The sequence below is a fragment of the Podarcis melisellensis genome, assembly GCF_964234715.1.
Source record: "Podarcis melisellensis genome assembly, chromosome: 18".
NCBI lineage: Eukaryota > Metazoa > Chordata > Lepidosauria > Squamata > Lacertidae > Podarcis > Podarcis melisellensis.
The window spans coordinates 166,072-180,834 of record NC_138536.1 but is presented as its reverse complement, the minus strand read 5'-3'; the positions used below and the strand labels follow the sequence as shown (position 1 = coordinate 180,834).

Sequence of the window (14,763 nt, the reverse complement as noted above, 5' to 3'; positions counted from 1 at the left end):
CTTTGAAAGCTGCATGAATGGCCAACAACTCCCTGTCCCATATGGTATAATTGCGCTCCGTCTTGCTGAGCTTCCGGGAGTAGAACGCACCCGGTCGCCAGTTGCCTTGTGAATCCTCTTGCAAAAGAACGGCCCCAACCGCTCTATCTGACGCATCGGTCTCTACCCGCATGGGTCTGCCGGGATTCACGTGGAGCAGCTGCTCTTCGGAGGCGAAAAGACCCTTAAGCGTCCGGAAGGACCGCTCCGCTTGTTCGGTCCAGACGAACTTCTTCTTCTTGGAACTGAGGGTGTCAGTGATAGCCGCCGTCGCGTTCGCAAAACCTTTGATAAACTTGCGGTAAAAATTGGCAAAGCCGATGAACCTCTGGACCTCTTTCCGATTTCGAGGGCTTTTCCAGTCCAACAGCGCTTGAACCTTAGCCCTGTCCATGGCCAGTCCCTCGTCGGACAACTTGTAGCCAAGGAAATCAACCTCTCTGACATCAAACTGGCACTTTTCCAACTTGGCGTACAGCCTGTGTTCCTTCAGCCTCTGCAGGACCTCCCTCACGTCCTTATCGTGATCCTCCGGCGATTCCGAGAAAATCAGGATATCGTCGAGAAAGCAGACACACTTTTTGTAGAGGAGACCTGCTAGCACGTGGTGCATAAATGCTTGAAAAACGTGGCTGCCATTTTGGAGGCCGAAAGGCATGACTCTGTATTCGTATGTGCCCAGAGGGGTGAACATGGCGGTCTTCCACTCATCTCCTTTCCGGATGCGGATGAGATTGTAAGCTCCACGTAGGTCCAGCTTGGTGAAAATCTTGCCCCTCCTGACGGTCGCTAAAAGGTCGTCAATCTTGGGCATGGGGAAAGCTTTGGGCTTAGTCAAGCTGTTGATGAACCTGTAATCCACTATAAGCCTTTTTTGGGGCGTGTCCTTCTTCTTCACAAAGAAAACAGGGCTGCCTCCCGCTGCTTTAGATTCCTGGATGAAACCGCGCTTGAGGTTATGGTCTATGAACTCCCGAAGCTCTTGCATTTCGTCCTCCGACATGGAGTACAGCTTGGCAGCAGGCAATTGCGCCCCTGGCACTAAATCAATCGCGCAGTCGTAAGGTCTATGAGGCGGCAACTTGTCAGCTTCCTTCTCACAGAAAACCTCCAAGAATTCCTGGTACTTGTGAGGCACTGTTTGCACCATACCCAGATGCAATGGCTGCTCAGCTTCTCCTCCCTGATCGGACTGAAAGCAATGCTGAGCACAATACGATGAACAAAAGTTGATCTGCCTCTGGTACCACGCAACCGCGGGACTGTGCCTCTCCAGCCAACTCATGCCTAACACGATGGGTGTGTCCGATAAGTGGGTGACATTGAAACTAATAAGCTCTCGATGGTTGCCAATCTGCATCATCATGGGAGGGGTTTGCTGCACCACTTGCCCCCCCAGCAACTTCCTGCCGTCCACCGTGACCACGTTCAGAGGCGTCGTTGCAGGCAGGAGCGCCATGTTGTGCTGCTTAACGAACTGCAGTCCCATGAAGTCGGCGTTGCTTCCCGAATCGATCGTTATTGGAACCTCGAGGAGTCTCCCATCAGGCAACTGGAGTGTTGCTGTGAGCAGAACTGCCGGTTTGGGAGGCAAAGGGTCCACGCTCTGCAGTGATGCTGGGGGCTTGTCTACAGATCCGCCTGGCTGAGCCCCAGTAGCTCTGCTTCCAGCCAGGCACTGTCGTTTCCCTGAAGCTGCTCCCCTGGTTGCACCTCTGCTGTTACAGTTGCCAGCGCTGCAGTGTGCTTCTGGAGCCTCTGGGGGCACTCTTTCGCCATATGGTGCGCACTGTCACAGATGTAACACTTCCTGGTTCCTCTAGGAGGCTTCGCTTTGGCTGCACCAGGGACAGGGCTCTGGGATGGCTTCTGAGCCCTAGCACCACCAATCTCCATTGGCTCCTCTCTGTCCTTCCCCATTGGCGAGGGGTGCGCACGGCTGAAGTCCCTGTGCACAAAAGGGAGAGTCCTTGCTTGCGCACGCGCTTGGGGCCCGTCCTCCTCATGCCACGGACGCCCCTTATGTCGAATTCCAAGAGCTAAAGCCCGTTGCACCACGTCTTCTAGGGTCTGGGGTCTGTCCCCCCTAGCGATCTCATCCTTGATGGGGGGGCTCAATCCCTCCCAAAAAAGATCTCTGACCGGTTTACTGTCCTTTGGCCAATCTAAGGCGGTGAGCAATGCAAAAAATTTAGAGTGGTATTGGCGCACAGTCGCTTTCCCCTGCCTCAGCCCGTGCATTTGACGGCGCGCAATGTCCACATCCACAGAGGATTGAAAACAAGAATCCATCGCTTTGATGAATGCAGTTGAATCGCGACGGGCCGGTCCATCTTCGCGCCACAAATTGCGTAGCCAAGCCCTGGCCTCCCCATGCAGGTGCGAAACAATGAACCCCACTCTCTCCTCCTCATCTTTAAAATCGTGACGGAGTAAGTGCAGTGCATATACAACGTCCGCTCTGAAATTGGGATAGTCTTGCAAGTTGCCATTAAAATGCGGAACTAGGGCACCCCCCCTCCGTCCAAGCGCAATGCCCTCCGCTCTGGATCCTGGGGCCCCCGCCTTGTCCGCGCGCTCCCACCTTGCCTGCAAATCCTGGCACGTCTTCTCCAAGTCGTCATTCTTCTTCTGCGAAGCAATGACTGCCGATGTGAGAGCGGTAACCTGATTCCGCAATGCAACCAGCTGCTCCTCAGCGCTCATGGCTGCTCCCGTTCGTGAGCTTCGCAAAAAAAAATTTTTGCTTTGAGTGAGGGGACTTACTGTCACGGCCACCCAGGTCTGGTCCCAGCTCACAAGAGACCTCACTCCGTTGCAGCTTATTTACAGGAAAAGTTTATTGAAGATTTCTGCTTCTCATACAGTTCAGCATTGTGGCCGTACGTCTGCCACGTTAGACCGCTGAAGTCCCCTCTGACTCCTCCCCTCTTCCGCACCAACTTAATAGCCTGGCTCTAGACCACCTCTTCCTCTCCTTTCTTTTCCGCAGGGTCTTCCTGCCCCCCTGGGTTCCCTCTCTCCGTGACTCGCCTGAGGCTGAATCCTCTGCCGCCTCTTCCCCCCTCTTTCTGGCTTTAGGGCCGGGCTCCTCCCCTGAGCTCTCTCCACTTCCGCGCGCCTCTACGTTTGAACTTGGCGCGCGTACGTTGCTGCTGACCTTTCTTTCGACCGCTACACCACCCCCTGTTCTGCTCTCCACCCTTTCCGGCTGAACACCCTGCTCCAACCCCCTTTCTCTGTTCTCTCCTAATCCTGCTCCCTCCGAGAGGCTGACGACTCCACCCCCTTTACTCCGTTCCGGCTGAGACGTCTCTTGCTTCCTCTGTCTTCCACTGGGCTCCTCTCCGCTTCTCCCTTCTCCTCCCCTTTGCTTGATTAAGGTAACCCCCTTTTGAGAATCCTCTGACTCGCTGCTCAGACTCGTGGATTCCCTCAGAATTCCGTCATCTTCTTCCTCATCCTTCTGCCCCTCCTCCCACTCGCTCTCCGTCTCCTCTGTCATCTCCTCCTCTCTCCCAGAAACCCTGACACCACCAATTCAGCATAGTCATGTTGTTTTTTAAAAAATTCATTCTTTATTAACAGCCTCAAAACTTGGAATCGAAAGCAATCATGTTCAGACTTTCAGAGTGTTATTGGTCCTGTTGACAGTGTGCCTTTCTTTTTTTAATTCCCCCAGGTGAGAACAGAAGACATGACATAAGAAAATGATGATGGATAAAGAGGATGGAGAGAAGTTTTCTCTCTCTCTCGCAGAACACTGGAACTTAGGGACTTCTGACGGAGTGGAGTGTTGATTCAAGACAGATAAAAGAAAAGACTTCTTTATGTGGCACAGAGTTAATTTATGGTGCTGAGATACCCACAAAACAGACGTTGCCCACAGTTCCAGTCACTACATAGAGGCAACTGAAGGTTCAAAACTGCTGCAGAAGGTAAGGCTTCAGTAATACAGGTCAAGGCGTTGCTGTATACATAAAGCTCACAAGCTGTGCAGATATTGATAAAGATATAAATGCAAGTAGAAAGGATTTTTGTTGCTCCAGCAATTCAAGACTCCAACTCGTGGACTGACCCACAGGGGGATGTTCCTCCAGCCAGGAGGACTTTCTGTCTCACCTGGTCTGGAGCATCTTCCCTCTGTGTGTGACCAGGTAGAGGGGCGTGACCCTAGCAGACCCCCATCAAAGGGCCGGTCACGAAGCCATCTTTCCCCTTCTTCAGTTTATTCCATCTTGATGTCTTCTGCTGTCCGCCGGCTCTCAGCCAGCAGCACATGGGCTCAATCCCCACATGGGATAAACCCACTCTCTCTTCTGTAACTACAAGCTAGAGCCTGCCTTCAGGATCATACTGCGAACTGAATGTGAGTAAACTTCTTGTTACTTCTAAGAGAAGACTGTTGTGACTTTATCCTTTTTAAAAGGGATTGAATTTAGCAGGAACAGTCCAATGTGGACAAGCCAGACTGACTTGCTTAACTCAAGAGATTCAAACGAATCTATCAACTAACTTCCTGCAATATACTGGGGAATGTACTCTGCTACCAGCTCACTAGCGTGAGTGAGGAAGGATAATATTTAATCAAGATATACTCTCCTGCTACCCACAACATTCCCACAACCCCCAGTCTCTGTCCACACCTCTTGGCAAGGGGGGAGAAATTCTCTTGCATTGCCTGTGGCCCTCAATGGCCCCATATTGTTTCTTAAATGGCCCTGGTTTGGCCAGGTGGTTTTGCCTAGGTAAAGGTAAAGGGACCCCTGACCATTAGGTCCAGTTGTGGAGGACTCTGGGGTTGCGGGGCTCATCTCGCTTTATTGGCCGAGGGAACCGGCGTACAGCTTCTGGGTCATGTAGCCACCATGACTAAGCCGCTTCTGGTGAACCAGAGCAGCGCACGGAAACGCCGTTTACCTTCCTGCTGGAGCGGTACCTATTTATCTACTTGCATTTTGATGTGATTTTGAACTGCTAGGTTGGCAGGAGCAGGGACTGAGCAACGGGAGCTCACCCCGTCATGGGGATTCGAACTGCCGACCTTCTGATCGGCAAGTCCTAGGCTCTGTGGTTTAACCCACAGCGCCACCCGCGTCCCAAGGGCCAAGCAAAAGTTTTTGCCTAGGGCCAAGCAAAATTCCTCTGAAGCAAAATTTCTCCCTTCACATCCCAAATTATCCAAATCCTATGCAATTTATTAATTTCTAGGGTTTAGGGGGGGGGCAAATCTATAACAGCACAAAGCTCTTCGTTGAAGTCTGTTTGCCATCGTTTGCCACCGCCATTCTCACCGCCTCGAGAACCTGCCCCGTTCAACTCTTTTCAAAACGAGCCTTCATTTCCCCTCTGTGAATATATTCAGCGCTAAGCTCGTTGCAAGGTTTGTCCTCGCTGGGGTTTCAGATGGCAGGTGGCACTCTGTTCCGAGACAAAATTTGCTCTGCTGCGATGGTGTGCGAGTGTACATGTGACACACACAAACACACAAACCTCTCGCTCTTCTCCTCCCCATCAATCATCTCAGACTTTGGTATTAAAAATAGACAGGCTTCGGTTTGGGAAGGGACTGAGACTGCCATAGAGACCATCTGCTCTGTACTCTGCAGTTTGGCAAAGCATGAATCCATCAGCCAGCCTTTGGGGACGTTGCGCTTTAGGGCAAAGAGAGTCCCAGGGCTGCTTTCAGGGCATCGCAGAATCTCGTTGAGCATGCCGCCCCTCTGTCTTTCCCCGGGAGTTCCTGTTCCACGGGTACCACCTGCTCTCATGGTGCCGGCACCAGACAGCATCCTCTCTAGTGGGTGGCTTGCTCCACAGCCGCTCTCAGTGGAAAGAGGTCACTGGGTTGCACAGAGGCACAACAGGCACCCTCTTTGGCAAGAGAGTGCTGTTGGTGGGAGTGCCCAGTGGTAAAACCCAGTTTACCCAGAAGACATGAGTGGAGGCGTGCTGGATCAGGGCCATCTGATTCCCTTTGTGTGTGTCTGTGTGTCGCTGACATCTGATCTTCAGTGGTTAACAGCCCTGCCCAGGGGAGGCTCCACTGAGCTCAGCTTTAATCCACACAGGGGGAAAAGACAGAGGCCAAAAGAGAGGTTTTAGATGAAAGAAAGAAAGGATTCAACCAGTATGCTAGTCCCTGCCCTGTCCTGAGCGCCCCAGGGCAAACTCTTTCCAAAATGACTCTTGGAAAAGAAACGCCACACGCTGGGCCTCTCAATCCAGGGCTGAAGGTTTTATTCCCAGAAATAAAACGTGGAATGTGCTGCCATCTGTGGCGTCGCTGGTGCCAAAAGGAGACTCTGGGTGGGGTGAGGGGACTTGGCCTTCTTCTGGGTACGCAGCGAGGAAGCACTCGGGACCCAGCTAAGAGCAGCTGCAAGTCAGGGTTCAACAGAAGCGCCTTGAGGATGGGGTTCTTGGCAGGCAAATGTCGCCGGCGGCACAGATGGCGGCAAACAGGAGGAAGAACGTGGCAATGCGGGGGTGGAAAAATAGCGGCGGGGCAGATTGATCGGCAAACAGACCAGTTCCTGACAGAACCTCATAGGGTTTCCATGGCTCTGCATGAGGCCTCGCAGCTCGTGAAACCCAGAAGTCTGCACCCATCACCCCCCCCAAAAGGACACGCTTTCTTGCCCACTTTAAGAGGACAGTGACTTGCTGCCTTGGCAGACCAGGCAGCTGCAATGTTCCCTTAACTCTGTGCAAAAAAAAAGAGAGCACCAAGCAGGTAGACTGCCCCTGCCTCTGGAGGCTTCTTTTTTCTAAGGCTCCTGAATGAAGGTACTGGTTGAAAGGGAGGTATGAGAAGTTGCCTTATTCTGAGTCATATAAATGCAGGCATTTCTGAACCATCTCCTGCTTCTATTCCATCTGGCAAAAGAAGATGAGGGAGAGAGACTGGCTTTGTTCTCTTCCGCACAAAAGCCGCTGCAGAAACCAACCTCATTATTCTCTTTTACTTTCTCTCTCCCGGTCGGATTGGAACATCCAGGCTGGCAAATTGCACCTGGAGGACCTCGAGGAAATGAGCGGAAAGAGAATAAAAGGAGGGCAGCTCATCTCGGACTTCCCAGGCCCTCCCTTCGGGGCACGGAGGCGGCAAAGTCACAGGGAGGTATTGGCAGAAGCAAGCTCAGAGGGTAGAGCACTTCATTTGCACGCAAAAGGCCCCAGGGTTCAATCCTTGGTGTCTCCAGGCAGGACCAGGAAATGACTCCCTGTCTGAAAAGAGCTGCTGCCGGTCAGAGTAGACAATACTGAGCTAGATGAACAGAAGATCTGCTCTTCCACCCCAACGCAGTTGCTGGTCAGGGGCAAAGAGGTGCAGCGCCATGAATTTGTCTTATATTATTGTGTTTCTACCCCACCTTTTCCTCCAAGGAGCTCAGGGCAGCGTAGAGTACATGGTTCTCCTCCCATGCCTCACTTTTTTTAAAAAAAACCTTTTTATTGGTTTTTATAGAAATACAAAAATCATTAAACACTTATCCAGCAATATATCTAGACATCTCCCACTCCTCATTTAATCCCCACAACCCCCCCCCCCCAAGGTAGGTTAGGCTGAGAGGCAGTGGCTGTCCCATGGAGGGTGGAACTATTCTGCACCATGAGGACTAGGATCTCATTAGAGGAGCGCCATAGCTCACCAATGAAACGCCTGTTTTGCACCACCCAAAAGATTTCCAGGCTGAATCTCCAGATAGGGATGAGAGCTACCACCCGGACCAATGGTCTGGCTGGGAATGAAGCGGCTTGCTGCTGAAACCAGAATCAGGAGGACTAGAAGATTGCATCGTTTTGAGGGCAACAGCTCCGTGGCTCTTAAGATGCTCTGCCATGGAGATCTCTTCCCCCCCCCCTGCCTGCTTAGAGGGGGGAGGATGAAGCGAGGACCAGCGAACTTCCTTTACGGGCCGAAAATGCCCATTTGGGTCAGATATCCATAGAGAGGGGTTTGCGACAGAGACCACCCCGCTTCCTGGCCAGGCGCCCCCCTGGTCCACGCCCGGACCGCACCCACCACGAAGACCCCGGTAGAAGCTCAGCTGACCACGCCCCGCTCTCTCCAAAATTAGGGTGGCTTCGGAGCCCTAAAATCTCCATGCCAGCCCCTACCTCCCCTCGCTGGACCAGCGCAGAGGGTCGCCAACCCAAGAACCCCCACCCGCAAAAAAAAACCCAACACGCAGCGCGTTTTAGCCGAGCAGGAACGTGACGCTGCCCTCAACTCTTAATTGATTCACGTTTTTGTGCTCTCCCCAATCCTAAATCCAGGGCGCGCGCGCAGAAACCCTCTCCAATGCGGGATGCGCGCAGCTCCGAAGCTTCCCCTATAGGGCGAGATCCCGCCCCCCCCCCAAAGAAACACACCAAATATAGGCTCTCCCCCCCCCCCATTCCCTACTCAGCGCAAAGGGCAGCTTCAGAGAGGAGAGGCGATGCGTCCGTGGAGCGCCAGAGCGCACACAGGTGCGTCTCTGCGTAGGGGCCCCACGCCTCGCCTTGGGTGAAGGAGACGGACCCCCCCCCAAAATAAGCAGCCACGTTTCTCTCCCCCGCCCCTCGCAGGTCGCCCAGCCACCCCGAAGAGCCGCCATCCAGAGAGCCTCTGGGCGCACAGGAAGCTCCTTGGCCGAAACCTCTCCCAATTCAGGATGCGCTCTGCTTGCCCGTCGCTGCGCCGCCCTGCCCCTCCACAAGGTCCTCTCCCGCCCCTCCAGACCCCCAAGGCCCCCTCTCCGCGATCCACCCCGAGGGCGCATCTTTGGAGCCGCAGGGGATACGGAGGTCTCCGGAGGGCGGGAAAGAAAAGGGATCGTTACGCACGCGGCTTGCGCGCCTTCCTCCCGCGCAGGGCAAATGAACACCCATCTCCCAGCCCAGACACGCTAAGCTCCCCTTCCCCCGGGTGCGGTTGCTCCGCAGTCCAGCTGCAGGGGCTGGACTAGATGCCCCTGTGGGTCCCTTCCAACTCTACCATTCGGTTTCCTCGGAAGTAAGCGGCGCGCCCTGCCGGCAGCCGGGAGGGGAGGCTCTTACCGGCGGTGGAGCGAGGAGGGCCAGGACATCCTGGGGTTGTGGAGGGCCGGGCGGAGGGAGGCGCGGGCCTGGCGGTCCCGCTCGGTGTCGGAGTGGAAGCGCTGCTTGATGCGGATGTGGGTGCGCGGCTGGCGCCACAGGTGCTTGGGCGGCTTGGCCAGCCCGGCGCCTTGGCGGCTCAGCTCCAGGGCGCGCCGGGAGGGGCTGCTGTCCGCCATGGCGCGGTGCTGAAGCCCCAGCGGCGCCCGGGCGGGAGAGGGCGGCCAACTTTCTCCGGGCAGCCCGGCTTCTCCCCGCCTCGCCGGCCCGCGCTCGCCGTTATATAGAGCCGGCGGGGCCAGACTTATTGGGAGCGGGGAAGGAGGGAGGGAGGGAGGGAGGGAGCCGCGCGGCTGACAGCCCTCTCCTCCCCGCCCCCCCCCAAGCGGCTCACCCAGTGGCCAGACCAGAGGCGACGAGGACGGGCGCGCTCTGCACATGCTTGTCTCCTTTTATTCAGGAACAGAGAAGAATAGAATCGTAGAGCTGGAAGGGATCCTGAGGACATCTAGACCAACCCCCCCACCCACCCACACACTGCAGGGAAAACATGCCGCAGCCCTGAGGAATCTGAAGCCAAACCCGGCTCCTCCGAAGCAGCCTTAGGGCAGCCCCCCTGCTCTGAACCCCCAAGTGGGTTACCAAGAGGACCCCTAGGCCTGGCGTTAAACAGAGCCCAGGAGTCCTGCGTGCTTTTCGCGTGTGGGTTGCCGAAGGGGTTGGGCGGGGGAACAGCGCCACGCTGCGATGGGTGTCAGCAGGGTGTCATAGAGTGGCTAGCGAGACCGTGTTGTGTAGTGGTTAGAGTGTCAGATTCAGACCTGGGGGACTCAGGGATTTGGACGACTTCCAACTCTACAGTTCCATGGTGCCCCCTCTGCCTGTCCTGGGCAAGAGTGCCAGCCTTGCCACTCACCCGTTTCCCCTGCTGCTGCCAGCTGAGTCACCCTGAGCTGCACCACCAGACACGGCTGGTTTATTCCTTTGGGAGCTGTCCCCATTCAAACTGGGGGAGAAAGCAATGTTAAGACGCACACAAACACCCCTAAACTATGTTTGCGACCGGCAGAAATGAAAAAGCAGCGATCGAAACGCCCTCCAGCGGCTCCTTCCCTTTGACGAATGGCGTATCAAGGGGAGGTGGGGGAGACGCGGTAAAAACACCAACAGAAAGGACCTGGATGCTAAGCCAGGCCTTTGGCCCCTCAAGCTCAATGATGACTGCACAGGCTGGCAGCAGCTCTCCAGGGTGTGTGAGAGAGGAGTCCTTGTTCCCGGCCATCTAGAATTGAGCCATACAGGAACTTGGCTATGTTCCTTCCCCTAACGATAAAGCAAGATTCTAGTCCTCAGTGTTCTGATTTTAATAGGGAGCTGTTTCATACACTGAAGGGAAGCAGCCGCTCTCCGGAGTTTCAGGCGGTGGCTGGAGGTGTCTGAGCCCTACCCAGAGACGCTGCCAGAAATTGAACTTGCAACCAGGCAGGAAACTTTTTACGCAAGCACGTCTTTAAGCCAGAATTGAAATTTAATCTGCCCCAAACGATTGCCCACCCCTCCTCCTTCCCACAGAAGCCGGTTTTGTGCCTTGCAGTGGAAAAGCAAAGGAAATTCAATCAATCAGCCAGTCAATTTCTGCAACAGCTTAATTATTACCGAGACGAGCAATAAAGTGGTTTGACTGCTCCAATTCTTCCTCCCGCCTCTGGTGGATCATGCGGGGAAGGGGGACTCGCAGGCAGAAATGTCGCCGTCCAAATCACTTTTATCGCCAAGGCAAACGGGGGCGGGGGGGGGGTCCCTAGATTTATGCCTGCTACAGAGCTGTGGAAAATGCACAGGAGCCTGAGCAGGGAAAGGAAATTGGCAATCTTCCTCATCTTTTCTTTCCTCTCCTATCTAAGAGGTAAACAGAGCTGCAGGGCCTGTGAGCCCCAGGCTGGGGGAGAGGCCAGATGTGGCCCCCCAGGCTTGCTATCTGGCCCTTGAGGGACTCTACATGCCACCCCCCCCTCCACTCCAGAGGATGCTGGCTGTACGAGTTCGATCTCGGCATGGAATGGAGACTCTATCCAAAAAGAGAGAGGCGAGAGGCAGTTCTTGGCTCCTAACTTCTCAGAGGAGGGCACTCTGTGCAGGCTCAGAAGCCACCCAAAACTGTGCAGATTTGGCAGCCCACGACATGCCCATGGTCTTTCCTTCTCGACACCATCAGGGAAAAACTCTACCTCTTACCTCATAGCGCTGGTGCCTTCGGTGCTGGCTGGGGGTGTCTCCTCGATGGTGAAAACAACCCTGCCGTGTTCTGGCTCCGGGGCACGGCTGAGGTCAGCCCCTGCCACATGCCGGGAGACGAGGGGTGGCAGCAACAGCGTCCCTGAGAAACGGCGCTTGACGGCGTTCCCTGGGAGAGCTCCGATGCCGGGGCCCAAGTCCAGCTGCTCTCGGGATCTCTGGAGGGGGAGAAAAGAGAGGGGGAGTCAGCAGGGTGCTCAGACCATTTGGGGAAGCACCCTTTCCTCGCCCGGCTGCCACATTGCCCGTCTTTCTAAAATAAAGAGAACCCCCAGGTTCAGAGGCAGTCTACCTGTGAACACCAGCTATGAAGGCACGAACCACAAGGGAACACTGTTGCTTACGTGCCCTGCTATCGGAAATAGGAAGCCGAGTTGGAATGACACACTGCAGCTCTGAATAAAAGGCATAAGGGACTACCGGTAAATAAAAAAAAGTAAGATTCTAGTCCCCAACAAAGGGCTGGATTAAATACGATCGTTGGAAGCTGCAGCAGTGCTGCGGAAACCTGCTAAGGGGTAGGAAACTACAAGGAGGAAGCAGCTGGAGGGAATGACTTCTGGGTCAGTGCATGTGGCTGCCTGGAATAACATTCGCTTTTTTTGCTGCTGCATCACTCAGTTGACATATTCAGCTTGTGGTCCCCCAAGACCCCTAGATCCTTTTCACATGTCCTGCTAGTAAGCCATGTGTCCCCCACCCTATATTTGCACATCTGGTTCTTCCTGCCCCAGATTATACTTGACCTCACCCAGGAAGAGCTGTGGGGCAGGATTCCTGCATTGGACTAGATGGCCCTCAAGGTCCCTTCCAACTCTACAGTTCTGTGATTCTGTAGTTTCAGTTGTCTCTATACTAATGCACAGAGTATGGGGAACAAGCGAGAAGAATTGGAGCTCTTAATACAGGATGGCAAATACGACTTAACGGGGTAACTGAAACCTAGTGGGATGAGACACATGACTGAAATGTAGAAATGGAGGAGTATAAACTATTCAAAAGGAATAGATCAAACAAGAAAACAGGAAGGGAGTGGCATTATATGTAAAGGATGTGACAGGCTGGATGTGAGCGAAAAATTGGATGTGGGAAGACAGGCGAACTAATGCCAGTTTACTGGAAGAAGCAAAGATCACCAGTGTCAAAGCGATGGTTCTTCAACATCAACTTCGTTGGACTGGCCATGTTGTGCGGATGCCTGACGATCGTCTTCCAAAGCAACTCCTCTATTCCGAACTTTAAAACGGAAAGCGTAATGCTGGTGGTCAACAAAAGAGGTTCAAAGACTCTCTCAAGGCAAATCTTTAAAAATGGAGTATAAGCACCGACAACTAAGAAACAGTTGCCTGCAAGCGCTCCAGTTGGAGAACAGCCTTTCCCAAAGTTGTCATGGGCTTTGAAGACACTCGAACTCAGGACACAAGGGAGAAACATGCCAAGAAGAAGGCACACTTAGCAAACCCTCACCGGGATCAACTTCTGCCTGGAAACCGATGTCCCCACTGTGGAAGGACATGGGGATCCAGAATTGGCCTCCACAGTCACGGACTCACTGTTAAAACCGTGTTTATGGAAGACAATCTTACTCGGCCAGGAGGGAAAGGAGGAGGAGGAGGAGGAGGAGGAGGAGGAGGAGGAGGAGGAGGAGGAGAAGAAGAAGAAGAAGAAGAAGAAGAAGAAGAAGAAGAAGAAGAAGAAGAAGAAGAAGAAGAAGAAGAAGAAGAAGAAGAAGAAGAAGAAGATGGTGGTGGTCTTTGGATGTCCTTATGTCTACTGGATCACCGTCACCCTGAAAAGACTTTTCGAGGATGACTCTTAGGGAGGGCGGGAGGGAGAGGGAGGGCGGGTGGGTTGATTGAAGAGGCGCCGAGTTCGATCCATCTCCTAGCTCCATCTATGGACAGCATCCATTAACTGCAAGCATTAGCCTCCAGCAAAGGCTTTAAAAATTCATCCCCTCGCCTCCATATTTATTATTGCTTCCATATGACATCGCTCCAAAGAAAAAGCAAGGCGAGCCATTTTAGAAAAAGGAAAGGAAGGGGGAACAAAAGAAGTAAGATCTTCTTCTTCCTCTGAAGGAGAAGCAAGGTCTTCATGATGCCAAATAAAACAGGAAGGGAGGAAGGGGCTCAACAGTCAGTCTGGACAGCTCAGTTGGTTAGAGCATGCTGACAACGCCAAGGTTGCAGGTTCAGTCCCCGTTGGGGGCAGCTGCATATTCCCGTGTTGCAGAGGGTTGGACTAGATGACCCAAAGGGTCCCTTTCCAACTTTCCACGATTCTATGATTTGGCTCCTCTCGCTCAGTGTGACAGCAGCAATCCAGGGTTCAGGGACTGGAGATACTGGGGATCGAACCCTGGAAGCTTCTACATGCAAAGCTCTGGACTTCCCCTTCAAAATAAAACAAGCTCCTAGTCCTTGTGGTTCTTAGTGCCCATTTAAACCGGAAGCTGACCTCTTCTTGTGGGAGTTTATCAGCCAAACTCCCCCTCTGCACCTGGGAAAAGGCTCAGCTAAGGAACAAAGACGCACAGAGGGAGCACCTGCTTTTCTGATTCCTTGCCAACAAGCTGCTTTTTCTCCTTCTCTCTCTCTGACGGTTGCCCTGGGGTGCCAATTAGCGCCGCAGGAGGGTTAATTGCCACTTACAGGCAGGCACGGCCACTCTCTCTCTCACGGCTCGGCTGCCAATCATTTCCGCCTGAGAGCACCTGGCAGACCTGGCCTCCAGGAAGGGTGGAAGGGAGCTGGAGGAAGTGGGTTGCGGGTTCAAATCCCCCTCCCCAATATGGGCCAAGTGTCAGCCCGGGGAACCCTAACCGTAACCCTAACCCCCCCACACACACAATGCAGAAGAGTCCCTGACCTCTGCTAGAAACCTTCCAGTGAAGGAGAGCGTCCACCCCCTTGTGGGAGTGCGCCCCACGATCAAACTGTTATTATAATTAATACAATATATCGCTTAAGGCCTGTACCGTTTCTAGGCCAGTGAAGCACCACAGCTAGAAAAAACCAGTTATACTGTATAAAGTCAAATTAAAGGCAAATCCCAAACAGGAGAACATTTAAAACCAGCAGAGAGAACAAGAATCAATCAGGGTGTCTTAAAAAAGAAAAAAGAGCTTTGCAAAGCCTGCCTAATAATAATAATAATAATTTATTTTTTATACCCCACCCATCTGGCTGGGTTTCCCCAGCCATTCTGGGTGGCTCCCAACAGAATATTTAAAAGCAGAAGGAAACCTCAAACATTAAAAACTTCCCTAAACAAGGCTGCCTTCAGATGTCTTCTAAAAGTCAGATAGTTGTTTATTTCCTTGACATCTGGTGGGAGGGC

The 14,763-nt window shown here is 53.4% G+C and overlaps 1 protein-coding gene across 3 annotated transcripts in view; it reads right to left on the bottom strand.

Annotated features, from left to right (window-relative positions):
- The window catches only part of PDE4C (phosphodiesterase 4C), a 58,599-nt gene that overhangs the window by 36,915 nt on the left and 6,921 nt on the right, over positions 1-14,763 (bottom strand). For 2 of the 3 annotated variants that reach the window (XM_081895497.1, XM_081895498.1), the window contains one exon: positions 11,362-11,579. In XM_081895497.1, coding sequence (XP_081751623.1) covers positions 11,362-11,579 — 218 coding nt within the window. Of the gene's footprint in view, positions 1-9,087; positions 9,315-11,361; positions 11,580-14,763 lie in introns of those variants that run through there. The other variant, XM_081895499.1, reaches the window with a different exon arrangement.